This window comes from Lissotriton helveticus, chromosome 1_1 (genome assembly GCF_964261635.1).
Source record: "Lissotriton helveticus chromosome 1_1, aLisHel1.1, whole genome shotgun sequence".
NCBI classification, from domain to species: domain Eukaryota; kingdom Metazoa; phylum Chordata; class Amphibia; order Caudata; family Salamandridae; genus Lissotriton; species Lissotriton helveticus.
The window spans coordinates 1,807,551,641-1,807,579,062 of NC_136057.1; the positions used below are offsets into that span (position 1 = coordinate 1,807,551,641).

General features: G+C 45.5%; 1 protein-coding gene across 2 annotated transcripts in view; it reads right to left on the reverse strand.

Annotated features, from left to right (window-relative positions):
- LOC144753066 (cytochrome P450 2D17-like) overlaps positions 1-27,422 on the reverse strand; it is a 317,121-nt gene that overhangs the window by 42,541 nt on the left and 247,158 nt on the right. For both annotated transcript variants that reach the window (XM_078640860.1, XM_078640868.1), the window contains exons 7-8: positions 14,681-14,868; positions 11,944-12,085 (exon numbers count right to left, since the gene is read on the reverse strand). In XM_078640860.1, coding sequence (XP_078496986.1) covers positions 11,944-12,085; positions 14,681-14,868 — 330 coding nt within the window. The remainder of the gene's footprint in view (positions 1-11,943; positions 12,086-14,680; positions 14,869-27,422) is intronic.

A 27,422-nucleotide genomic window follows, 5' to 3' on the forward strand; every position in this document is an offset into this window, starting at 1 on the left:
AGGTCTAGCCCCGGGGGTCTCTCTCCATGACAATCACAGCAGGAGCAGTCACTCTTTCTGAAGTCCTTTCTTTGGTTCAGCAGGTGCAGTTCTCCTCGGTGCAGCCTTTCTTTCTGAGGTCTACAGGTTCAGCAGGTGCAGTCCTTTTTCTCTTCTTTCCAAGTCCAGTAGCGTTCTGAGGCTAGTACACAGGGGTGTCACTTTTATGACAGTTTCGAGATTGTGGATGGGGAGGACTCCTTAACCAATGAGGGTAACATTCCCACAGGTAAACCTTCTCGCTCTTTAAATTACTTCCAGGGGGACTGGCATCAATCAATCCCACAGTGGATTCCTCTCCCAAATCCAATATGTAAGAATCTTTGCTTGGTCAGAGCTACGGCACACCCTGGAAGTGCATCCAGTATAATGAGCAACTCCTCCTGGAAAACCAATTCTGCTTCAAGGTTTCCCCCTCTGGAACAGATGCCAGCCTTTCTACCTGGACAAAGAAAAAGGCAGGTTAAAGTATGACTTGCAGTTGCCTGTGACAGGCATTTAGACCTTTGAAGCTTGGCCATCTCCAGCAACATCCCTCTGGCAATCATGTCGGGAGGAGGTCACACCTCCTCCCAACAACAGACCTTTTGTTTTCCTTTCCTGGGATCCATTCACACCTCTTGGCAGGAGGGCAGCAGGCTGTCTCAGGTGACAATGGCTATAGTTAATCAGAAAGTGCTACTAGAACCTTTGGGCAAGAACGTGGTGACTTTCTCAATGCACCTTTATATTAAAACTTACCTTACAACCAATTGTAGCAATATTTTGTTTAATATAACACTTAATTTGATACCTCGAAATATTACACATTTTCCGATACTGATTGTTTTTCTTGTGTAAGAGGATAGTCCTCCATTCCTCATACACTCAAGAGGGGTTGTTTTGAGCAGGGCAGTCCTCTTACAGAGATCTATCATTGCTTTCTCTACATCAGTGTTCTTCAATCTGTGGGGCGTGCCCCCTGGGGGGGCGCGACACCTTCCCAGGGGGGGTGCGCACTCCACTTCAATCTGACCTTTGTTCCCTGCGTCCCTCTGTCCGTGCAAGTCTTCTTGAAGGATTCTGGTATGTGGAAGGGGGAGGTAGGGGAGATCAATGGGGCAGGAGGTGCCCGTTCTTTTGTCATTTGAACTCTCCCAGGAGGGCGTTAATTCACAGAGCCGACACCTTCAGCTGCAGTAGGAGGCAAGGAGTATCCTCTGCTAAAACTAAAAGCAAACAAACAGACACGCTTTCGGTTTTAGCAGAGGAGACCCCTCACCTCCCACTGCAGCTGAAGCATTCCAGCTCTATGAATTAACCCCCTCCTGGGAGAGTTAGCTCTGCTCAGAATGGAGAAAATTTTTCCAGAGTTCGATTCTCGGCAATGAAGCTGAACATCCTGTGATTCTGGGCAAATCACTTAATCTCCCAGTGTCTAACAAACAAAATGATTATGTCCTCATGTAATGCAACTGGTGCTATGTAAAGCGCTCTGATACCTGATTCAGGTCAAGTTCGCGCTATATAAAACTCAGTAAAAAAAAGTGGGCTCTGGCCCAGGGCCCCAGCCTTTCAAAGGGGGTGGGAGTGTGTGGGGGGGGGGTGAAAGAGCCAGCACTATTCTACAGAGTCTTGCCCTCATGACCTTGAATCATTTTAAAACACAATGTTGTAAATAGCGTTTTTCAATCATTCGTTTTCAATGTGTATAAGTCTTTTGCAGACAAAATGTGTTTTTGCGTCATGCGACATCCATATAAAAAGTTTATTTTAGATCAATACATGACCTCACATATGAGAAATAGAAGGGTGTGACAGATTATTTGCAGTAATATTAGTGAACTGCTGTTGTGTTACATACTGAAAACACACATCACTATCCCTGAATATCCGATGTACACACATTTAGTATTTGACCAAAGAAGGCATGAAAGAGCTTAGACTAGATCATAAAATCAAAGCTGGTCCGAACAGGGGCCCCAAAAATACATTTGGCCCACAGGCCACAAAATCCTTAAAACGTCCCTGAAAGTTTCTTTTAAAATTACACAGGCAGGCGCGCAAAATGCCAACCAGCCATGTGTTGTGTAAACAGCTTGCAAATTGCTAAATATAGTTATAAATAAGTATGTATTCATTTGTAATGTTAACGAGCTCCTGGTCCCCCCTTCTTTTTGTTGATTCATTTGTAATGTGACTTTTTTTTATCTTTGCTCCCTTTTATTATCAGTCATTGATCATTCAGGCAGCCCTAGAAAACAATTACAAGTTCTTTCTATTTATATTTGCTGTTCAAAGTATGCACAGACAAGTGCTGAAAATACAGCTTTAGGTGACTGCTTATTTTTATACCATCCGTGACATCAAAATAATGAGCTGGCAACCCTAATCATAAGACTGGAATTTTGTTGAGGGATCAGCACATTATTTATTTCCTCCACCCTGATCCCTGGTTACTGCCATAATATCAATAGTTTAACACATTTGAAACCCTAAGCTACCGTCAATAACATGCTGAATTACTTCAAGTGTCTGGGAATGCACCCTGCATTCAGACCACTCACTCCTCATTCTCGCCCTTCACTTTCACTCTCACCCAGCACTCACACTGATCCCGATGCACTCACATCATTCACCCACTTACCCTCCACTCACAGTGATCACTCTGCACTCACAGCGATAGCAATGCGCTCACCCTGATCACCATGCACTCACACCATTCACCCACTCACCCTGCACTCACACTGATCACCATGTTCTCACACCATTCACCCACTTACCCCCACTCACAGTGATCACTCTGCACTCACAATGCACTAGCGCTTTTTCACCCTGTACCTCACCCTGCAGTCACACGAGCACACTAGTCAACCTGCATTTGTGACACTTCACTCATCTGTCCCGGTCACTGTTCAATCTGCAATCTCTCTCCAATAAGCCCACCACTAACCATACATTCATTCGTCCCACTGTGCACTAACATGCCCACCCAAATTCATATTGTCGCCTCACTCACCCCTGTACACAAGTATGGGCATGTCGTGCCCCATAAGGTTTTCGTCCTAAATTACAAAAGGAGACATCTAAATGCATTACAATCCAGCCTTCCAGAGGCCCCTTGATAGAGACACTTCTGTTTCTGCCCTGATGGACTGGAATAATTCCTAAACCGATTCTTGCAAATACCGTTTTGTTTAATTTCTTTTTAATGTAATTGATGTGAGAGAGTCTATTATTATTTGTAGAGAAATGTGTTTGTTTTATGCAACAACCCTAAAAAAGTTAACCATAAAAAAGTTAGATCCAAGCGGGTCCTCACATATGAGAAATTGGAGGATATCACAGATATTTTTCACTGTAAAATGAGTGGGCGGCTGCTTTGCTACAACAGTGAAAACACATCACTATCTCTGAATATTAGCTGTAAACTATTTTAGAATTTTGACTACAGTGCCTGTGCACCATTAGTAGCCTGGCTAAATAGGTTATGGCAGAGCTGAAAATAAATCATTTAAACTCAAACCTGTACTGAACAGGGGCCCCAAAAATAGTTTTGGCCCAGGGCACCCAAAATCCCTAACATGTCCCTGCCATCACAAAGTCTGTCAGACAACATTACTCCGAAGTAAACTAGACAATATCATTAATTTATTATTAGTTCTATTTTTTTTAAACATAAGCCTGATGTGTCCCAAACCCCCACTAATTCAGGCAAGCAACTTATCGTACCACTAAGGAATTCTCAATGAGGGGTTTGTTCAGCGCCTTCTCTGTGGACTTTAAACTGTCTTCGGATCCATAAATGGTTGGTGGGCAATTATCCCATTATAATGCTGCTTAAAAAGTTTATTAATGATATCTAGAGAAGATTTGTTTCTCGTGTACCAGCTCTGAGCTAGGGAGTTCTCGAAACATCTGACAACACTGTCTCCCCTTACAGTCCCTGTCTTGGCTGAAAATGTCCGCAGAATATTCAGCTTTGGGAGAAACTGCTATCAAAACTCTCTTGCCTTTCAGCTCGTCCTATTTATGTGAGATTGGGTTCTCAGCACTTGCGGTATTAAAGACTAAGTTCGTTCAAGCCTGGATGTGGAGCACATCCTGAGGATGGCAGTAGCAAAAATCCATCCACAGATTGACCGTCTCTGAAAAACAGGCAAACCTGTCACATTTATGTTGGTTGTGTTATTATCAATCCATGTCATATGTAGAACAAAGCATCCTAGTAAAAACAATTTGCACACATTTTATCTTGGAAAGTGGTGTTTTGAGCTGTGTAATAAGCCTCTGTCATTTCACCACACCCACCCACTCACAAACCTGCAGTTTACTAAACACTCTTATTGTATTGAATGTTATTCGCTGAATATGCCCGGAATGTGCGCGTGGCAGTCGAGTCCAGAAATTTCTGTCAGGTGGTGGGGGGGGCACAACATCTCAAAAAATTCAGCTGGGGGGGCTCAACCTATAAACGTTTGAAGACCTCTGCTCTACATATACAGTTCCACTGCCACCCTGCTTCAGTTAACAGAGATATCTGTGTCTGGTCAGTCAAAATCAGGGTTGTGGGGCTATCGAATCAAGAGCTTTTCTATTTGAAGATGGCTGGTATTTTTGTTGCTGAATGTTTATCTACTTGTTCTGTCAGAGTTCAGGGTAGTCGTGTGGATGACATGAATACAAAGTTGACAGGGAGAGATGTCAGCGTTTGGAACTGTGGGTTCCTGGGCTGCATGCAAACACAAAAACTAAACTGACTTCATCTTGTTAGAGTCATGTGAACGCATTGCTACAGCAATAATACACACTCAAATTTTAGTGACTAATAACTAAAGATATTTTTTCTTTGCCAGAGCTCTACCATGAAAAAACTAGGAAGAGAGATATTAGATTTTCATTCTGGCATTTGCAAGAGTTTCTCAAGGTTGCATCGGTTGCCGGGAAGAGTGCACAGATTGTACATAGAAATCCTCAGGTGAATAGTGTTTTCTAAGGATTAACTTCTTCCCACATATTTTTGGTAACTGATGTTTGATTTTAACCCACATCTTATTAGAAATGTGCGTCAGCAACTCACACTAGTTGCAAATAATCTCTACCTGCCCCTCCGTGGTCCATGTGCATCCCCTGACTGCTCCCTCCTGCTCTCTGTGGTCCTTTGAGCTACCTCTGACCCTTCCTCTGCCCTTCATTGTCCATGCGAATACCTTTGCCCCCTAACTTTTGCCAACCATGGTCCATTATGCTGCCACTGCCCTCCCACCAGCCCTATGTGGCCTATTGTCCTGACACTGTTCTTCAAGCCTCCCCAACGTGGTCTGTTGTGCTGCCAATGCCCCTCCCGTCTATTCAACATGGTCAGTTTGCCATCTCGGTCCCTGCTCCCACCCCCACCCTCTGTTGTCCGAGTTTGTGCTCCTACTCCCTCCATCCCTCCCCACAGTGTTCTAATGAACAACTAAAGTGCTAACATTCTGATTTGAAGACAAAACTGTGGCACACCTGAAGTCATCTTAATGGAATCAAAACTGTAAAACTCAAAGCATTTCTTTCAGAAATAAACAATATAAGGGGAGTCTTTTTTCTCCCAGAAATTAGGTTAGTGTTCTAGAAAGCTACAATGAGGACATATTTTCTGAGTTCTCCATGATCCAGAATAATGACCAAAGAGAAAAGATAAGGTACAAATACTCATGGTGGTAAGTCTCTACGGGTGAGACAGCGGAATGACGTATAGACTTTGCTTTGCACTTTATTTTGGTACCCAAGGCAACACATCAATGAATTAGGTTATAACAGAGCAGTTTGGCCAATTTCCTTTCTTTCACAGGTTTCTACACCCGTTGGTATTTTAATGTACCTTTTACACTGAGGTGATTGGTTGGGATCACGCTCTGCATGCTGTACCCCAATCAATCAATCAATCAATCAAGGCATTTGTATAGCGCGCTACTCACCCAGAGGGTCTCAAGGCGCTTGGGGGGGGGGGGGGGTCCGCTACTGCTCGAACAGCCAGGTCTTGAGTTTCTTCCTGAAGGAGAGGGGGTCTTGGGTCAGGCGGAGGTGGATGGGGAGGGAGTTCCACGTCTTGGCCGCCAGGTAGGAGAAGGATCTTCCTCCTGTTTTGGCTCTTCGGATGCGGGGAACGGCAGCGAGGGCGTGGCTGGTCGATCGTAGCTGGCGGGTCGGAGTGTAGAAGGTCAGGCGGTCGTTGAGGTATCTGGGGCCTTGGTTGTGGAGAGATTTGTGTACGTGGGTGAGGAGTCGGAACGTGATTCTCTTGCTGACGGGGAGCCAGTGCAGGTCTCTCAGGTGTTCGGAGATGTGGCCGTGTAGGGGGATGTCCAGGATGAGTCGTGCTGAGGCGTTCTGAATGCGCTGGAGTCTTTTCTGAAGTTTGGCTGTGGTTCCGGCGTAGAGGGAGTTCCCGTAGTCCAGTCGGCTGGTGACGAGCGCCTGGGTGACCGTCTTCCTGGTTTCGGTAGGGATCCACCGGAAGATCTTGCGTAGGATGTTGAAGCAAGACGAGGAGACGGCGTTGACTTGTCTGGCCATCGAGAGGGAGGAGTCCAGGATGAAGCCCAGGTTGCGTGCGTGGTCCGTTGGTTTGGGTGCGCTGCCCAGGGCAGGCGGCCACCAGGAGTCGTCCCAGGCGGAGGGTGATGATCCCAGGATGAGGACTTCCATCTTATCTGAGTTCAGTTTCAGGTGGCTGTTCATCATCCACTCGGCTACGTCTTTCATCCCTTCGTATAGGTTGGTTCTGGCGGTTGCTGGGTCGATGATGAGGGAGAGGATCAGCTGGGTGTCTTCGGCGTAGGAGATGATGTTGAGGTTGTGTTGGCGTGCGATGGCCGCGAGGGGGCTCATGTAGATGTTGAACAGCGTGGGGTTGAGAGATGATCCTTGTGGTACGCCGCAGATGACTTCGTGGCCTCTGATCTGATCGGGGGGAGGCGGACTCTCTGGGTTCTTCCGGCGAGGAAGGAGATGATCCACTCCAGTGCCTTCTCCTGGATTCCGATGTTGCTGAGGCGCTGCACTAGGGTGCAGTGGCAGACCGTGTCAAACGCCGCGGAGAGGTCCGGGAGGATGAGTGCCGCTGTTTCCCCGTTGTCGAGTAGGGCCCGGATGTCGTCTGTGGGTGCGATGAGGGCGGTCTCGGTGCTGTGGTTCGCTCTAAAAACGGACTGCGAGTGGTCGAGGGATCCATTTGTCTCGAGGAAGGCGGCCAGCTGTCTGTTGACGGTCTTCTCGATGACTTTGGCAGGAAACGGAAGGAGCGAGATGGGGCGGTAGTTTTCGAGGTCGGTGGGGTCCGCTGATGGTTTCTTCAGTAGGGCACTGAGTTCGGCATGCTTCCAGCTCTCTGGGAAGGTGGCGGTGTCGAAGGAGGTGTTGATGATGTCTCGGAGATGGGGTGCGATGATGGAGTCGGCCTTGTTGAAGACGTGGTGAGGGCAGGGGTCGGTTGGTGATCCGGCGTGGATGGAGTTCATTGTGCGGATGGTGTCTTCGGCGTTGATCGGGGTCCAGGCGCGGAGGGTCGTGGGGGGGGCGTTGGTGTGGTCGAAAGGGTGACTCGGCTGTGTGCTGAAACTGTTGTGTATATCTGTGATCTTGCTGTGGAAGAACGAGGCAAAGGGTTTTATTTTCAGCTTGCCTAAGGGTTTTATTTTCACCGTGGGCACCAGCAGGCCCACCGGGTATCCCTACGTCTTGGCGAGACCCCTGAATTGTGTTAGGGGTTGAAACCTCATCGACATATAATGCAAACAGATTGCCATTTCATGATTTACATTTCATCAAGGGCCATAAAGCAACTCGTCGGTCCAACGCGCAGTGTTGACGCGCAGTGTGGCGCCTAAGACGAGCCAAAGACCAGCCCGTCTGTGCCCGTCCGCGACAGGACGGGGCTAGGGGCAGGGGGCCATGGCGGTCTGTACCCTCCCAACAGAGAAGGGTCATGGCACTACTCAGTCTTATGCACGCCAGACTCTTATGGAAATAGGCAGGTACGTTACCACAATGTGCCCCCACCGGACTCGCTCCAGTGTGGGAGGTCCTTTCACCTGTTTGGGGTGTCACACGCAATTTTCCAGCACCGCGGTAATCACTCCCGGTCATTTAAAATGTGCCACATCAGCTCAGAGCACCAACCCTGTAACACTGAACACCAATGCCCCTAAAGATCCGCCCCTAACATGTAAAAACCTTTTGTGCAATGTCCGCTCCCTTGTCTCTCATGCTACACAGGTTTGGGACCTCATTACAACTGAGAGACCTCATCTGTGTTTCTTAACGGAGACCTGGCTTAAGCCTCATACAGTCCCAGCCATAACGTTGGGGGTACCGACAGGGTACAAAATAGTAAGGTTGGATCGCCCGATTAAAACGGGAGGAGGGCTAGCTATTGTGTTCAAACAAGAGATGGAGGTTGCAGTCATTGAAACTGTGTGTACCCCAGAAATGGAGCTCATGATTTTTACGATCAACCCTACTTCTAGGGAAACCAGGAAGGGTGCACTTGTGTATCGACCTCCGGGCTCGTGTGGGACCTTTTCCATTAAACTAATGGAAATTTTGGCACCCCACATGCAAGTTAACTCTGAGTTCATTCTGGTGGGGGATTTCAATATCCACAGTGAGATCACCACGTGCACCGATGCACAGACTGTGTTAACAGACCTGGCCACACTTGGACTTAATAAAAAGAATCAGGGGCCGACCCATTCTGCGGGCCATACTCTTGACCTAGTGCTCTGTAACTCAACAGCTATTAACTGTCTTACCCCCAATCAAGTTGATTGGACAGACCACTCAGTTATTATGTTTTACACCCGTTCCAACTATAAAGTTAAAACTATCCATAGGACGATGGCCAATGTTAGAAGGCCCTGGAACAAATTAATCCCTGCAGATTTCAGGGCAAATTACTCTGAACCCAAATGGGAAGCATACGGTGAAAACGTCACTTTAGCCCTAAACGCATTTAGTGACGCTGCATTAACAACTATTAATCATGTGGTCCCGCCGAGAACTTATAAACCCCGACCGGCCCCTAAACAAGAAGTCTGGTTCACTGGGGATCTCAGACAGCAAAAAAAGACCATGAGGAAGTTAGAGAAAAAATGGAGAGTCACACACAAGGCAGATGATAAGGAGGACTTTAGGAGGTCGTTTAAAAATTACCATAAAGCTATCCGAGCTGCCAGGAAACAACATATAGCAGTTCAACTATCAGCTGCTGGTTCTAACGTAAAAACCCTGTATAAAATTTTACAGACGTTCACCAAGCCCACTGCCTGTGATACTGATGGGATCGAATCCCAAGAACTCTGCGATAATATTTCACAGTTTTTCGTCAGGAAAATCGACGCCATCTATAATAAGATACTAGCGTCAAACTCCCTCTCTAATAATCCAGTAACAACTGACTGTCGAATCCAGTTACATACTACGACTACAGATAATGAGGCTAAGAAGCTTACCGCTTTCCCACCCATCTCTATTGAAGAGTTGACTGCTCTTGTCACGCAAACAAAGAGTGGGTGCCCGACTGACATCATCCCAGCACGTATTATGCCACTTCTGCTGGAGGATCTGGGGGCTGGAATACGGTATGTAGTCAACTTGTCCTTGTGTACTGGGGAAGTCCCTTTAGACTGGAAACAGGCTCTTGTGAGACCTCTGCGTAAAAACAACTCGATCCCCTGGTCGGATTTGACAAATCTGAGACCGATCTCTCTTCTCCCTTTCATAGGGAAGCTTGCTGAGAGACATGTGAATCAGTATTTGTCAAAATGTATTGAACACGCGGGTGGACTCGACCCCTCCCAGTCGGGTTTCAGGCCCAGGCACAGTACTGAGACCGCCTTGCTGTCCGTCGCTGACAATCTCCAGATGCTACAGGACAAGGGCTATTCCGTTGTCCTGGTGCTTCTGGATTTGTCAGCGGCGTTTGACACAGTGTCACACGACATCATGACCTCCAGACTAGTTGACATCGGTCTGGAAGGCAAGGCCTTGGCCTGGCTAAGGAGCTTCTTCAGCAAACGCACCCAGAGAGTCATCTTGGGACCATACCAATCAGAGGTGGTGGCGATCTCAAAGGGGGTACCACAGGGCTCTTGTTTGAGCCCTACGTTATTTAATATCTACGTGGCACCCCTAGCTAACATCATGAGATCCCACGGGTTCATTCCAGTATCATACGCGGATGACACCCAACTCCTCTTCCCTTTAAAACGATGACTCCTGAGGTGCGTGACTCCTTCGCCCGGGGGATGAAGGAGGTGGCACGTTGGATGGCAGCTAACTTCCTGCAGTGCAACGTCTCCAAGACCGAGGTTATGCTCTTCGGAGAGGCCAAACGCTTATGGACTCCGGACTGGTGGCCTCAAGATCTTGGCCCCGTCCCTGAGCCCAAAACAGTGGTAAAAGATCTGGGAGTGAAACTGGACCATGAGCTTACCCTAACACAACAAACTAATCAAGTGGTGGGCTCATGTTTTCATGTCATTGGGCTTCTCAGGAGAGTATTCCCTCTGCTACCGGATACCACCAGGAGAACGTTGGTCCAGTCACTAGTGTTAAGCAGGCTGGACTACTGCAATGGTTTAATGCTGGCTGCCAATGAGGGCATCTTTGCTAGATTGTAGGTTGTGCAAAACACGGCTGCACGACTAGTTCTAAATGTCCCGCCTCGTACTCCCTCAAAACCGTTGCTGGCCAAACTGCACTGGCTTCCAGTAAAGCAGAGGGTGATGTTTAAGATCTGCTGTGTCATCCACAAATGCCTGATTGGAAAAGGTCCTGGTTACCTCACTGAAAAATTCATCCCTTATGTGCCGTCTAGATACCTGAGATCAGGAGATCAGGAATTGCTATGCGTTCCCAGGGCCATGAAGGCAAGAAAGGGGGGAAGGGCCCTATCGGTAGCTGGCCCAAAGTTGTGGAACCAACTCCCGAAGGAAATTAGAGTATGTAGGGATCACTTCCCTTTCAGGAAAAAACTCAAAACGTTCCTCTTTAATTTCTAGTTGGCCTCGCGCCTATTTATTAAATTATGACTAGTTTCTGTTCTTTAGTTGCTGCCAAAGGCGCGGAGATACTCCTTCGGGAGTCGATTCACAGCGCCATACAAACATGCAAATAAAATAAATAAATAAATGAATTACATGTATACAGGTCACTAAGGGCCTGGTTTAATGGACTAACTATGATTCACTTTTTACTCACCCCCTCTCCTCCCTTCCATTCTCTCACTCCCCTCTCAACACCCCCCTTCTCTCCCTAATATCAACTCCCTTTTACCCCTCTTATTATCTGATTGTTTCTCTGCCCCCCTCTAGCATTTAACTCAATGTTTTTACCTTTTTGTGAATTTTTCTGCACATTTGTAAATTGTAGATTATTTCTTAATATGTTTACCTACCTTGTAAAGCGCTCTGATACTCTTGGGTGCAGCAGCGCTATATAAAACTTCGTAACTAAATAAATAAATAAATAAATAAATAAAGTGCAGTTTGTATAGTAACATACCAGTCACTTTGCACTTATTCTTTGGAGATGTCAACTTGGTTATGTGGTTTATGCTGGAAATAAACAATTTCTTGTTACTGGAACCTGTACAATGCTCTCCTTTCAAATCATTATGTGAAGTAATTTTGCTGTGTTCTATACGTAATCAAACTTTGAATGTGTTTGGTGTGAACAACTGCAGTTTTACTTACATTAGGGTTCACACAATCATTTGGGGTGCTCTTAAAGAAAATGTATCTGAAGCCGGCACATCCGTAGACATTCTTTACCCGTGCATGTTGCGAGAAAAAGTGAAAATCAAACCTTCAGCCCCCAATTTTACCACAACATTATGATTAATCACTACGTTAAATTAGAAAGATGCATTCTTTTGTTTACCTGCCGAGAAAGGCATGAATGCATCTCGCTTCACGAAGTTCTTTTCGGCGTCCAGGAAATGTTCAGGGTAGAACTGGTGGGGCCTCTCCCAGACAGTCTCATCCTTCAGCACCGAGGTCAGGTTGGGGAAAATCTCGACTCCCTAGAGAAGGCAGACTCCACAGGATCAGATGGGATTCATTCGCCTGGGTTCATTCTCTAAATACCTGTACACTCAGTATTGCATGTATGAAAAAAAGTCTGCACAAAGACGCATCACTTGTTACCGGATTGTCAGTCACAGACGAAACATGTAACACTGCATAAACTCCTAAGCGCTTATTTGTGTGTTTTTTAAACTGTGCATTTTGGAACTTGGTGTAACACACCTGACAAGGATGATTTTTAAAAGTAGGGCCCATGCCGGTGTGCAAAGGGTTTAAGGACATTGGAGGTAGAAAGGGGATTGATTATCAAGGAGGAAACAGAAAGGTGGGGTGAGGGAGGGACAAAACACGTTGTATGGAGGGAGGGAAGAGGAACAAAGGAGACAAAGCTGCAGCAATACTGAGAGAAGACAAAGGAAGGGCAGGGGAGACTGCAGAGGGAGAGAGGGAACAAGGAAGGGAAAGAAAGGCCAAGCAATGGGGAAGGGAAAGAAGGCCAAGGAAGGACGAGAGATGGGAGCGAGGAGAGTAGGAATAGAAAGGAGATGGAAAAGCAAAGGAGAGAGCTCACGTGCAAGGGAGGAAGGGGACCCAGAATAGGTAGATTGAAAGACAACGAGCGAAAAAAGGGAAAATGGACAAGGGAGTGTCATAGGAGTAGAAGTCGAAAAAGAAGACTGGGAGCCAGTAGGAAGGACAGAAGCAGAGGTATGAAGCAAACAAAAAGGGAGAGAGGAGACAGGCAACGGGGAGGAGCAGAAATATCGTGGAAGGAAGAGAGCACTCGGAGAAGAGGAAAGGCAGACAAATATTGTGGGAGTAAGAGAGCGGACTGGTTGGGGAGAAGAAGCTTCGTGGAAAGGAGACAGCAGACAAGGATGGGAGAAAGGAGACATCTGCCTTATCTACTGGTTAATGATATACAAGGAATAAGATTTACCAAGTTATTCTACTGAAATTGGAACCTGTAACTTACAAGTTATCCACAGTTGCATTTGTAAGTTACGTATACGTCTCTATTCTTAAATCCACTGGTACTTCCCTTGGCAGGTAATGTAAATGGAATAGTGAATATTAAATAGACTTACCTTACCATGTAGTGGTAGATCCATGTAGTGGATGCAATATCATTGCCACGCGATGTATCGCATGTGATACAGTAACCCATTGCTAATAACTTAGCCAGCTATAATAATGAGATTTGAAGCTGTGACCAACAGGTTGTGCGTAGCTAAACATATCTGTCCATGTTTAGGAAAGAGGTTCCAGATTGAGAGATCCAGAACGGACTGTTTCAATGTTTTTCATATCCGACTCCCTCTGTTTGCAAAGTTATCAAATGGTTTTGTTAAATACATGGTGCCTTCAATCCATTAAAGCTACATACATAAACCATTTACCAGGCCGGGATATTTTGACCAATGTTTCCATTGGGAAAAAAAGAATACACTATAAGTCCCAAGTATTGTGCTGTTCTTCCCCTAATGTTTCTCATAACACACCCCAAAGTTTTGGAGAAGCAGACCTGTGGTTTGATAGAGGTATTTGTGTTACAAGCAACTTAGAGGTGGCAGGTAGGGAGGGCCAAAGCGCTCTCTCTTTTATGTATATATGTAGCAATCCTATAACCCAAAACAGCCAAAATGCAGCAGAGCATTGTACACTATCACAGATAGTCATAATGTCAACGAGTTGTGGCAGAGGTAGTTAGTTTGCTGACTATTAATGCATTGTGATGTAGTGTACTTTAAAGAGGTGAGGCTTATGCCTACATTGGAGGAGAGTAGGGATGGTCTTGATGAGAACTGGGATATTTTTCCAGGCCCTGGGAGCATGAAAAGGCTTTCTGACTTTTTATTTTATTCATTTGTTCCCTTTTAAGTCTAGAGTCTGATGTTGCTCTGGCTGCGGGTGTGCTGAGAGCCCCTAGTGATAGTGAACACTTGTCTGCAGGATAAGCTGGGGCTGACTGTCGTGATGGCTTTGTAAATGATGAAGACGATTTAAAGATAATGTTGGCCTCTGAGGGAAGCTAATGGCGTTCCATCAAGGTTGGGAGAATTCATCAACTTTCTTCTCTCTAAAAGTGAGGCAAAAATACATTGAAACTTTCACCTGGAAGAGCTGCTTGAAATGGATGGCTTTCCAAGCATAAACAGATGCAAGCATTTAAAATAGGGATAATAGGGATAAAACGCCAAGAACCAAGAACAAAGGAAACAACGTGATTCAACAAATTTGCGTAATGAGAACAACAAGTACAGATCATGATAAACAGACATGATAGTGACCCTTAGGCATTCCCTGGGGCTGGAAGTTTAAGTTGACATCAAAAAGCTGGGGAGGAGTCCGCAATTTGACCCAGAGTTTAGCACAGTCCTAATATCCTATGGGACAGGGAAGAACTTAATATCTTCCAGGAATTGGAGTAGTCATCAAATGCCCTTGTAGGAGTTATTAATATCACCTTAGCTGGCAACAGTCATTATTTTAATCTGGGATAGATCGGTGATTAATATCACCTGGGGCTGTGAGTAGTCATAAAGATTTTGGGTGGTCAGATATAAGAATGAAATGTAGACTTTGCTTACCTTAGGGATAAGGAATCCTTGGATCTCTGTGTCACGGCACGTCATGTGCGGCAGTGACAGTGGAACGAGATCTCCACAGCGTTGGATCTCATGGATCACAGCGTTGGTGAAGGGTAAGTTGATCTGATCCTCCATTGTGGGCTTCCTGCCTCGTCCAATCACTGTGTCAATCTCTTTGTGTACCTGACCTAGAAACAAAAGGGAGGGTTTTTACAACTGTCGAATCCCCAATCTTCTTTCAGCAACAAGCCCAAGAACTTCAACTGACCGATTCCCACTGAGCCACATCAAAGCAGAGGTGTGCTGTTGTACCACAAACTCCTGCCAAACAAACCTCATTATTCTAAACTCGGAGATAAGCCAACCATTGTCAAAGCCAAAAGGTCTGAATTTTGCTTTATTTTTATGTGCTTTTTCACCAGCTCTCTTTGTTGTCAAGTATTTTGTATTGATCCGTATTTTTATGTCTAGTAAGCTCCTAAATGCTATTAAATAATTTTCTACTTTAGATCCGGCATAATTGCTGATTGTAGGCAAGCACTTTTACGAGACATGAAGGCCAGGGGTGCCTTATACCACGGTGGTCCCTGTTAGGTTTGTTTTGTTTTCTTCGCCAATCTAGGGATGGGTTCAGAAGGGTAGGAGAGCCAGCGGTCTAGTAGGCGGCAGAAATTATAGAGTTAAACGCGGGTGCTGTGCGTCCACACCTGCTAGCATGCCAAAATAAGAACATCTGCGCACGTCTGCACAAGGATGTCGCCTGTCGCCAGGACCCCAACCAGATTTGAATCCGGTAGAGATACTTTTATTATGTATTCGAGGGAGGCCTTGCTCACTATAACCCTAAATGCTCAAAACAAAAAGAACAGTTATCGTGCTCCTGGTACAATATTCTGCCTTTTCTTTTGTGATAGTTGCAGGTGGTTCTTTACAAACCACGAAGGGCCTAGGGAGCCCTTGAAAGGGTCCCAGAGATAAAGCTAATTTGTGAGAGGACATGCTGAAGGGTGCCCCTATAGGAAGTATGCATCTGAACCTTGCATGGAGCTTAGGGGAGGTGACCTCTCATTAACTGTCTCTATTTTAACTCTAGATCACGTCCAAAACTTTGTATGGAGATGTGGGATACTATTTGTAGTTTGAGGCTTAATTTAGCATTCATCACAGAAAAATTACTTAATAGTTTCATCACCCTGGATATAGCTATGGCGGTACTGGTCTGCTACAGTATGTTAAAGCGTAACTCCATTGGAAGGAAAGGTGGGGGAGTGGCCATCATATATAGGGATGTGTTTGAGTGTATTAAGCTGAATGACTCCTTGATGGAATTTTGCCAAGTTATGATTTTCCCACTATCATTTAATGCTGCTTCCACATTAGGAGGAGCATTAATTGACTGCCCCCCTGCTGGCAGCGAAGTTTTCTGCAACTATATCACCACCAATACTAAAGTTTGCCCACTTTCTTCTTATTGGAGACTTTAATCTTCACTATGAAGTTAAGCTCGATTTTTTTAGTGGAAATTTGGAGAATGGGATGCAGATTTTTACTACTCACTGGAAAGATAAAAGGTCCCACCCGTACTGCAGGCCACAAGCTTGAATTACTATTTAGTAACTTAAACACAGTGAAAATGCAGTCAGAAGACCCTATCACCCAGTCAGACCACTCCATGATTAAATTCTGTATCTCATCGCTGGGTGGTCTCCCGTCCAGTTGTAGGCCGGCTCCAGTAATGTGGAATATTACCGAGGAGAGTTAACAACACACATTTTAGTTGTAATTTCAACCCTCCTGAGGTCACAGAGATAATCTCGGTAGACACACCAGTACATTAATTTGTGGGTACTTTGGCCAAGGCCATCGATGTCTGAGGCCCTCTGAAAGAGACAAATTCCTCTAGTTGATCGATATCGGCAAAGTGGTACACAGCAGAGTTGAGAAAGAGAAAAAAGAAGTGCAAATCATTAGATGTCCGCTGGCAGTCCACTAAAACTCCTGTGGACTGGGCCATTTTTAAGGAAGCCCTCCAAATCTAAAATAAGCAGCTTAAACAGGCTGAGAGATAGTATTTTGTCAGGAGTATTAAGGAAAACAGTGGATCTTCTAAAGACTTGCTTATAAATGTTCAGGAGTTGACTCGACCAATGGTGCTGAACCAGACAGCCAGAGACCCAGTTTCATTTTGTGAGATTTGGCATTGTTTTCAGTGACAAAATGGAGACCATTTATTCAGGCTTTTTATTGGGTGAAATCTGTATAACGACATTAGCCCTCACCCTTCTTCTTTAACTAACTGGGGCCCGTTCTCTGAATTAACCAACTGGATGGTGGAAGACACTATGTTAAAGGTGAAGAAGGGCTCTCCATGAGATCCCGCCTTGCCCTTACTGCCAGTCCTCATCTAAGAGTACTTGTGAATAAATCACTGAAGCAAGAGGATTATCCAGAGACCTGGAAGCATGCTGTAGTTCTTCCACTGCTGGAGAAAGCAGATGTAGACACTTTCAATTTATCTTATTATCATCCCATCTCTCTCTTACATTATTTGGCAAAGTGTGAGGAAACAGGCTTTTTGCAGGTCCCCACCTTTTGGCCTCTATTGGATACGAACTCAGAGTGCAGTGAGGCCTGTTAGCCAGTCCTCATTGCCAGTGTTCTAACCCATCACAAAATGTATGTTGAATTGGGTACCCCCAGTTGACATAGCTGGCTTACTTATAAGTCCCTAGTATATGGTACCAAGGGTACCCAGAGTATGTAAGTTAGAATGTCCACCCAGGGCTGCAGCACTGATTGTTCCATCCTGCGTGTGACAAAGTACAAAATGGCTCCTGGTCTGCCGCTGCAGCCGGGAAGAGCAGTTTTAAAACTGCTAGTTCGATTTTGCCAATTAAATAAATGGCAAAGCCCCCACTTCCCTTAACAATATATATGTCCCCTCTAGGGAAGGCCTATCGAGGCAAGGAGCAGTACGTTACGAAGTAGGACATATACTTTAAAACGTCACTGTGCTGTGGAAAGGTTATTAGCCCCATTGGCTCATACAGAGTTACCGGCTGACCTCTGAGTCCTCCTAACTTCTGAATGGAACTACTAAAATGGGTACTTCAAGGTGTCAAATTAATTGTGGCATTACACCTGACTTTATGCCCAAGTTCAATTTAATGTCGCTTTTAAGGAGAGGCAACTTCTAAAAAGTTGCCACTCGGTCAGCCAGTTTGTCCAGTGGCCTCGCACAGTTGCTGGACACCAAACAGCCTTCTTTCCTTCGGGGGAGTTGTGTGAACAACTCCCAGGCTCAGTAACAATAGAGGCCTGGCACAGTGGGAGGTGTCACCTTCCCCTTGCACTAGGCCAAACAGGGTGTTAGCTCAAAAGGCAAGCTTCAAAGGGGAAGCTGCCTTTGCTGGGCAAATGGCGATCACATTCGTAGAGGACTGTCTCTTTGTTCAGGTAGACAGGCTGGCAGCAGGAGCAGAGAGGGGACACCGGTTGCCGAACCGGTTTTCTAGTGGGTGTGTAGCCCACAAGTAGCCACACCTCTAGGGTGGGCTACCAAGCTCCTAACAACAAAGGAAGGATTAAGACATCTTGGGAGAGGGCAGAATGGTGCACCCTGGGATTGCTAGATGCCACACATAGCCGGAAGTCCTCACAGGGCAGAAGGGATCCTGGTAGACCATTAGCTAGTGACCGCATCATCCTCAGGGCACTTTCGTGGTATGAATATGGCACTCCTGGCACCCTGAACCTCAAATACCAATGACATTGGAGAATGGACCAAAGAAGAACTGTCCTGCTGACCCCTGGATTGACTACTGGACTGCAGCTGCCACACCTTGAGATAGCAAAGAGAGAACTGGGCCTGTGGCTCCTGCTCGTGGAAAAGTCAATCCTGAGCCCCAGACAAAAGAACTGGCTCCCAGGGTCAGTCAGCTGACCCCCTGGAACCAGCACCAGTGCCATCAAAGCTAAATTAGCATATTCCAGTAGGTCAATAGCCACGTTCTTCGAATCAAAGCTGACAGCTGACGAGAACCCAAGAGACCAATCCTCGACGAGTCTGCTGGACTGGGGATTGTCAGCTGAGTCCAGATTGGTCCCCAAAGACAGACACCAGCCTTCACCATAGGAAACCGCTGAGCCCACTGTGTAAGGAGATCTGTAGCCCAGCTGCAGCTGGCCATAATACTGCCTCAAAGACGACTTTAAGGGACACTAACCCTGTTGCCAAAATTAACCAGTGGACCGAGAGACAACTTTAAGGAAACCGCACTTGACCACACAGCACCCAGAGTATCCTTCAGCATCCTGCATTTCCAGCAACAGGACCACTCCTTTGATGTCCATGGCAGTCCTATTGAAAAGTGTGGAACTGGACTTGAGACTGCTTTGGTGACCAGGTAACTGCCCAAACATTCGTTTTTGCCCTCCTTGACCATCTTCCTGTTGCAATTGGTTGCCCAAATCTGGCTGGAGAAGCCAAACACAACTCTTGCAAACTTTTCAAACTTTACAGTTCCAATGCTACTTTGCTCTATTGACTTAAAAGCTGAGATTTAGGTTTTCTCTAAAAACCCATATCTCCGGGACCCTCTGGTGGATATTGCTCATCTTGGCGTCTAAAAATTCATAAAAATATAATCTATGTTTATGAATTGGGTCAGATTTCTTTTGTGAAGCCTGCCTTCCTTATTTTGTGGTTTGTTAGCTAAAGGTTGAGCCGTGTGAGTGTAACCGTGGGGTGGTTGTTGTGGCACCCTGTAAATGACTAATACACATGATATTGTTTGGCAAAGTCACACAGGAGCCAGCCTAATTTATGGTCTAGCCCTTGGCACAAGTGAAGTTGAGTGAGGCACCTACATGGTACGATTTATAGACGGCACGCTCACTATTTGTTGAATGACTGATGGGAGTGTTTGCAATAGAGGGAGATACAGCTCACCCTTATGATAGACTAAGAAATTGTGTGGTAATTTATTTCGACCGTGTAACGATATGGGATTAAGTTTGGTTGGGTATGATTATTGTCTCTTAGTAACTCGGACTACACGGTAGAAGAAGCTAACTCAGGGATTGTGGAATTGAAAGAAATACGGTTGTCCCGCGCCAAAGTAACATGTGGGTTGGAATTATCACCACAGCTAAAGTATGTACAATCCAGGTTCATTAAATATGGTTCATATTTTGGGGTTTGTTTTTCCTATGAGAACTTGTTATGGATGCTCCAACGTTCTTTCTTTTCTCTCTTCTTCTTGTTCCTTTGTATACATAGAGAATATACCTGAAGACAATCAAGGTTGGTGCAAATCTTGCAAGAATTCATGTTGGGTTGTGTTTGTGGCACTTAAGGTTTTTTAAGTCTCGCCATAACGATGCAGCACTTGCGCTGCACGCTATGCGTGATCTATTGCTGTCGACTTGAGTTTGGAAGGGGGACAGGAGGTATGCACTCTCCCCCGGACAGCCGATGTGCATGCTCACGGCATCTGTTTGAGCTCCGGGCCAGATAGCCAAAGTCCACGCGTACGGCTTGCAGCGTTAGCACAACGAGCGCTTTCGCTTCACTCCCACACGCGGTCGCTTTCGCATTTCCTCTTGCTCGCTCCCTCCCTTGATGTGCTTGCATGGACAGCATATGTGCATGTGTACGCTTTCCCTCTTCCTCGCTCCCGCCCTACCTCCATCAGGCCCCCTCTGTTGCAGATTTTCCCCTTACCTTAGGTGCCTCTTCGCTTCTCTTTCCTTTCCTTTTTATTTATTCCTGCACCCTACGGGCCGCAAAAACAGCCTGACGCTGATGTGCTCCTGGATTACGAGAGTCAGGCCAAGCAGCTCAAGACTGATAAACACTGCATGCAGGTGGCCTACGTTACTCACGAGGACTGAGACAACGATCGGCGAAACAACCGGGTTAGTGGTCTGGGGGTAACTGTGCCATGCACCTCCAATAAACGCTCTGGCCGAAGGTTGACTGAACAAGTGTCGCAGCTATCGATAGTGTGGGAGGCACTGATAAGGGGAGAGGGGTAATGGAGGACTTGAGCACAGGGACACCTAGGCCAGTTATATGCATTGTACTTACAAGCAGAAAGTAAATGGTGGGGTTCCGCTTCCATGGCGGGGGGTGGGGGTGGGGGGAGTATATTTCACCCGATATTAGGGTCAGACACCTGAGATGTTTGTTTATATTTGAAGATTATCTTCTGCCCCATTCTACCAAGATCACAGCTTAGTGGCAGGCACACAGCTTTTGCTGAGAAATCCGTGTCATACAAATGTGATTTCTGGGCGCTTTATGTGAAACGTGTTGAGTTTTGTATTCAAGGACTCACCTGTAGGATTATTTTTCTTTAACCAGTTTACTCTTTGTTAAAAACAATTTCAATTGCTGCCCTTTTCCGTGTCCGCTGTGGAGGGGGAAAAAGCATTCTGTGGTAAGTTATGGGCCCTCGAAAATCGTTTGTTCGTTCTCCTTTTCTGTTTGAGAAAGCGTTGCCCTGGAGATTCCTAGTTGGCATTCTAAGTTGGTAGGCAACAAATGGTGCACGTGGGTCAAATCCATTTTTTCATGAACCACAGCCAAATTCTTTCAGCGCTTGATCTTATGCATACTTTTCGCACGACTGTTGTCTTGACCCGTTTTGACATAGTGGAGGCAAATGTGCTGAACTTTTTCTTATTTGACTGTATCTGGACACATACTACTGACGGTACCTTAATGCAACACGGTTTCATCTGGAATCTGTCCACTTATCTGTCTTTAGGAATGAGTTACAGAATCCATCTTATGAACACAGACCATGCATTTTCTATGTCACTGCGACCGACACAAATATATTCATATGTGCTTTACAATCAAGATACATCCTACTCATTTGTGCGTCAGTTGCATTGTTGTCAAGTTTCTTCGTTGAGCTTCTTGCGTATATTTCCTTTACTTGTTATGTGTTTTGGAACAAGTTCTAGACAGATGATTTTTGAGAGGAAGGCAAGGCATACGCTTTCTGACCATGTCGATTTTTTTTTCAAGGCCTTTCTAACATCTGGCAATATCCATTTGCAAAGGAGAGGACAGATTTACATTGTGTATAAAAAGTTCGCCCAGATCATGCCAATTCTAAAGTCATGCTGCTAATGTATCTGGATATATCCATATCAGCTTCTTGGTTAACTCTCCTCTCCCCACCATTTCAAAAGTTTGTTCGTAATGGTATGTTCTGGGGCTTCTGGGAACATACTTAAGATACTCTGACTCTATGTGCAATTTTTGGCATATTGTAACCTAAGCTAACCTGAAATAATGTTTAAGTTTACATAAATAGATTCCCTACTATGTGGCAATCTACCTACCGCCTGTAATGTCAAGTAGGTAATATATTTCCGCATTGTTTGGAATGGATGAATGGCTCGAAACGGAAGTTTGCAAACTGATCTCTTTAACACACTAATACCTGCCTGTACCACCTTCCACAATCTGCCAGGCAAATATGGAAGGTCACTTAGCACTCCCAGCCCGAGATATTAGTCTGCCTTTTTAGGTCTCGCTGGAATAGCATCCGAAGGATGCGTCCAGCTGGAGACGTATAGCTGCCCGTCTCGGGGGAATTAGGGACAAGAGGGTGTTACGAGCTTTTCCTGCGGATTTGGGTGCGCACGTCCAGCCCCGCGCCGCGCCGGGCACATCCCCGGCTCCAATTTCTTGAAGTTGGCACACATGCGCACGCATATACACACACAGACAGACACTCGCTCGCTCACACCCCCCCCCACAGTCATCGGTCTCTTTTAAACACACACACGCATACACACAGACTCCAAGACACATACACACATGCACGCTCACACACATATAGAGCCCCACCTCCCCCCGCCGCACGCGCACACACACCTCAAAGGCCCCTACTCACCGGTACTCGTCTCCAGCTCTCCAGGCGAGGGCTCGTTGCAGGCGGCGGCGGTCTCTTCCTTCGGTGCGGGGCTCTCTCACCTCACGGGAGCCCCGCTAGCGCCAGCCGCCCTTCTCCTCCTCCTGCCCACACGTCCCAGTGCTGGGTAGGCTCCTGCCTGGGCTTCCGGTGTGTCTTGATGTCCCGCCCCCGGCTTGCCTGACTTCCGCCCGGGATTGTGCACGCCACGCAGTGTTGTGCCCCAGTTCCGACTCCCGCCTAACAGGAACCACGGAGTAATCAATAAGGCAGTGAGTGTCCCGGCCCTCTTCTGTACAGCCCAGGTAAATTAACTTTAAGTATATTACTAGCCGCCACTGCACCAGACCCGTGGGGCTGGAATGTTTAAACGGTCATGGTCGGTACCGGGGTGCCTGGGCAGAACCCCATCCTCTCACCTGCCCTGCGCCCCCGAATTCTAGTGTTCTTCTGTTGCTCCCCCCACCCGATGTATGCATGGCTTTAATATCCCTTAAAGCACACAGTTCCATGGGTGGGGGGGGAGGCTTGAACGAATGGCTCCGGTGGCTATGAGATGGTGGCAAAGCGAGGAGCGTAGAGTTCAGTGATAACGACACCTGTTATTTACTGCCTTGACAGACGATTGGTTTCGTTGTGCGCTCGCTATAAAATGCTGGCTGTTAATGTACTCCTATAAAGGTCGGGTAAACGCTTTTGTTGTGCTGAATCACGCACAGTGTGGCAGCGAGCGTGCGCCTGGCCTCGGCGTGGCGTTGTTTCCACATGTCTAACCGCCTCTGGTGGCGGCGGGCCAACACTCCTAGCGAGGAATGCTATTTAATGCGAATCTTATTATTCACTTGGCTCGCCGTTGTTTCTCGAAAGGTGTCTCCCAGAGTCGCTCATATCTGCCTGCCCCTCCCCATTCGGGGCAGACATGTGCTGGTATGGTGGACCATCGGTCATTCTTGAGGGGATGTCTGTCATTCGGGGGGCGGGGATCTTCTTCGGGGTTTGCTCGTCACCGTTCTCCGGTGCTTGCAACGTTTCTCCCTCCTTTCATCAGGGAAGGGTGAGATGCGAGGCAGTGTTTGGAGGCATGCATGCAGTGTTGAGTTTAAGGTGTATTCGTTACTCTTGGGTTTTGAGGCCAGCAAATCTTTACAATGCCTGGAGCAGCTGACACTGTCCCTTACACATCCAGGGTAGCGAGTGTGGGTATGCTATATACGTGTGGGTGCGCACAGCTGTGCTTGTGAAGGACTTGATACCGAACGTCAAACGTCGCCAGAGGATGTACATTCTATATCGCAAAACATTGAAACAAGCAAGAGGCAAATAATATTGTTTCACCCTCACACACTCTGCACCCACACACACTCTGCACCCTCTCACACACTCTGCACCCTCTCACACACTGCAACCTCTCACACACTGCAACCTTTCACATACTGCACCCTCACACACTGCACTGTCACACACTCAGTGTCACATAATTATATGCCACACAATTACACTCTACTGAATACAACATACGCTCACACAATACCACTCAGTGCCACGTAATTATATGCTACATAATTACACTGCGCTCAACGCAACATACACTCCAAATACCACTCAATGCCACTTCATTACACACCACATAATTACACTCTACTGAATGCAGCACACACTCCGCACAATACCACTCAATGCCACATAATTACACGCCACACAATTACTTTACTGAATACCACATACACTCCTCATAATACCACTCAGTGCCACATAATTATATGCTACATAATTACTGCGCTCAACGCAACATACACTCCGAATACCACTCAGCGCCATATAATTACACGCCACATAATTACACTGCACTCAATGCAACATACACTCCAAATACCACTGTGCCACATAATTACATGCCACATAATTACACTGCACTCAGTGCAACATACACTCCAAATACCACTCAGTGCCACATAATTACACGCCACATAATTACACTGCTCTCAATGCAACATACACTCCAAATACCACTGTGCCACATAATTACATGCCACATAATTACACTGCTCTCAATGCAACATACACTCCAAATACCACTCAGTGCCACATAATTACACACCACATAATTACACTGCTCTCAATGCAACATACACTCCAAATACCACTCAATGCCACATAATTACATGCCACATAATTACACTGCACTCAATGCAGAATACACTCCAAATACCACTCAGTGCCATATAATTACAAGCCACATAATTACACTGTACTCAATACAACACACACTCCACACAATACCACTCAGTGCCACATAATTATGTTACATAATTACACTGCACTCAATGCAACATACACTCCAAATACCACTCAGTGCCACATAATTACACGCCACACAATTACTTTACTGAATACAGCATACACTCCTTATAATACCACTCAGTGCCATATAATTACACGCCACATAATTACATTGCACTCAATGCAACATACACTCCAAATACCACTCAGTGCCACATAATTATGTTACATGATTACACTGCACTCAATGCAACATACACTCTAAACAATACCACTCAGTGCCACATAATTACACACCACATAATTACACTCTACTCAATGCAACATACACTCCAAATACCACTCGGTGCCACATAATTACACACCACATAATTACACTGCACTCAATGCAACATACGCTCCAAATACCACTCAGTGCCACATAATTACACGCCACATAATTACACTGCACTCAATGCAACATACACTCCAAATACCACTCAGTGCCACATAATTACACGCTACATAGTTACACTCCACTCAATGAAACATACACTCCAAATATCACTCAGTGCCACATAATTACACGCCACATAATTACACTGCACTCAATGCAACATACACTCCAAATACCACTCAGTGCACATAGTTGCACGCCACATAATTACACTGCACTCAATGCAACATACACTCCAAATACCACTGAGTGCCACATAATTACACGCCACATAATTACACTGCACTCAATGCAACATACACTCCAAATACCACTCAGTGCCACATAATTACATGCCCCATAATTACATTCTACTGAATGCAACACACACACTCCACACAATACCACTCAGTGCCACATAATTATATGTTACATAATTATACTGCACTCAATGCAACATACACTCCAAACAATACCACTCATTGCCACATAATTATATGCTACATAATTACACTGCGCTCAACGCAACATACACTCCAAATACCACTCAGTGCCACATAATTACACACCACATAATTACACTGCACTCAATGCAACATACACTCCAAATACCACTCAGTGCCACATAATTACACGCCCCATAATTACACTCTACTGAATGCAACACACACACTCCACACAATACCACTCAGTGCCACATAATTATATCTATCTATCGCCCTCACTCTATCTATCTATCTCCCTCACTATATCTATCTATCGCCCTCACTCTATCTATCTATCTATCTATCTATCTATCTATCTATCTATCTATCTATCTATCTACCTATCTATCACCCTCACTCTATTTATCTATCTATCGCCCCCACTCTATCCATCGCCCCCACTCTATCGCCCTTTCTCTATCTATCTATCGCCCTCACTCTATCTATCTATCACCCTCACTCTATATATCACATCACCACAACATCACTCAGCACCACCACAGCATCACTCAGGGGCACCACAACATCACTCAGCGCCACCACAGCATCAATCTGTGCAACCATTCAACAACAACTAGTTCAAATATGTTCTCTCAATATTTCAAGCTTTATTATAAATGTCACAAAAAGATGTTAATATTTCACATCTATTCTTGGATTTTCGTCACAATAAAATACACTGAACATAATCTTCACAAAAGTTATTTACAAAACTTTAAGCTATTGCCATTATAAATTACAATAACTTTTATTTAACTATTAATTATTAAAAAATAAATAAAAGCCATTGTTATTTGTAAGATCAATACATCTAAGTCACGTAAATAAAACACATTTGCATTACAAATGCTATAGGTGTCACATTTGCGAAAGTTATACCTATTGGCATTGTAAATAACAAAGCTATTAATTTCGCTATTTTCAAAACCAACACATAAATACTAAATTTGTCATTTACAATACCAATAGCTCAAACTTTCCTAATGCGAGACCTATTGCATTGCAAATGCTTGTTTATACATGTTACAGCTAACAGGGGCTTCCTTGATCAAACTAACTGTATTGTGTGCTGCAGCTTAGCTGTTGCATAATATAACAAGCATTTGCATTGCAACAGGTCTCGCATTTACGCGAGTTTGAGCTATCGGCATTGTAAATGACAATGCCTTTTATTTATGTTTTGGTTTTTTAAATATATATAAAACGCATTGTCATTTACAATGGCAATAGATCAAACTCGCGTAAAGGCGAGACATATTGCAGTGCAAATGCTTGTTTTTTTGGTTGTTGGTTTTGAGTGGAGTGGAGTGGACTCAAACTGTGGCATATGACTGTGCCACTGGAATCAAGCTATCCTGGCTGATGAGGTGTGAAACCCCGAAACCAGTCCTAGGATGCTTGTTTCCAGTCTAGGTAGGACCTGGCTTGACAGTTTGGGCTGGACTGTTCCCATGAGGCACAGGGTCAAGACTAATTTGCATATGGCCAGGTATAAACTCGGGTGGCATGGTGAGCAAAAGAACAACGGATTTAACCCAAATCTCTTGACTGGGAGGTGAATGTTTTTATTTGTTCTGCATTCCGTCCATCAATTGTGTGTCTTTCACTTTATTCTCAGCAGCTATTTT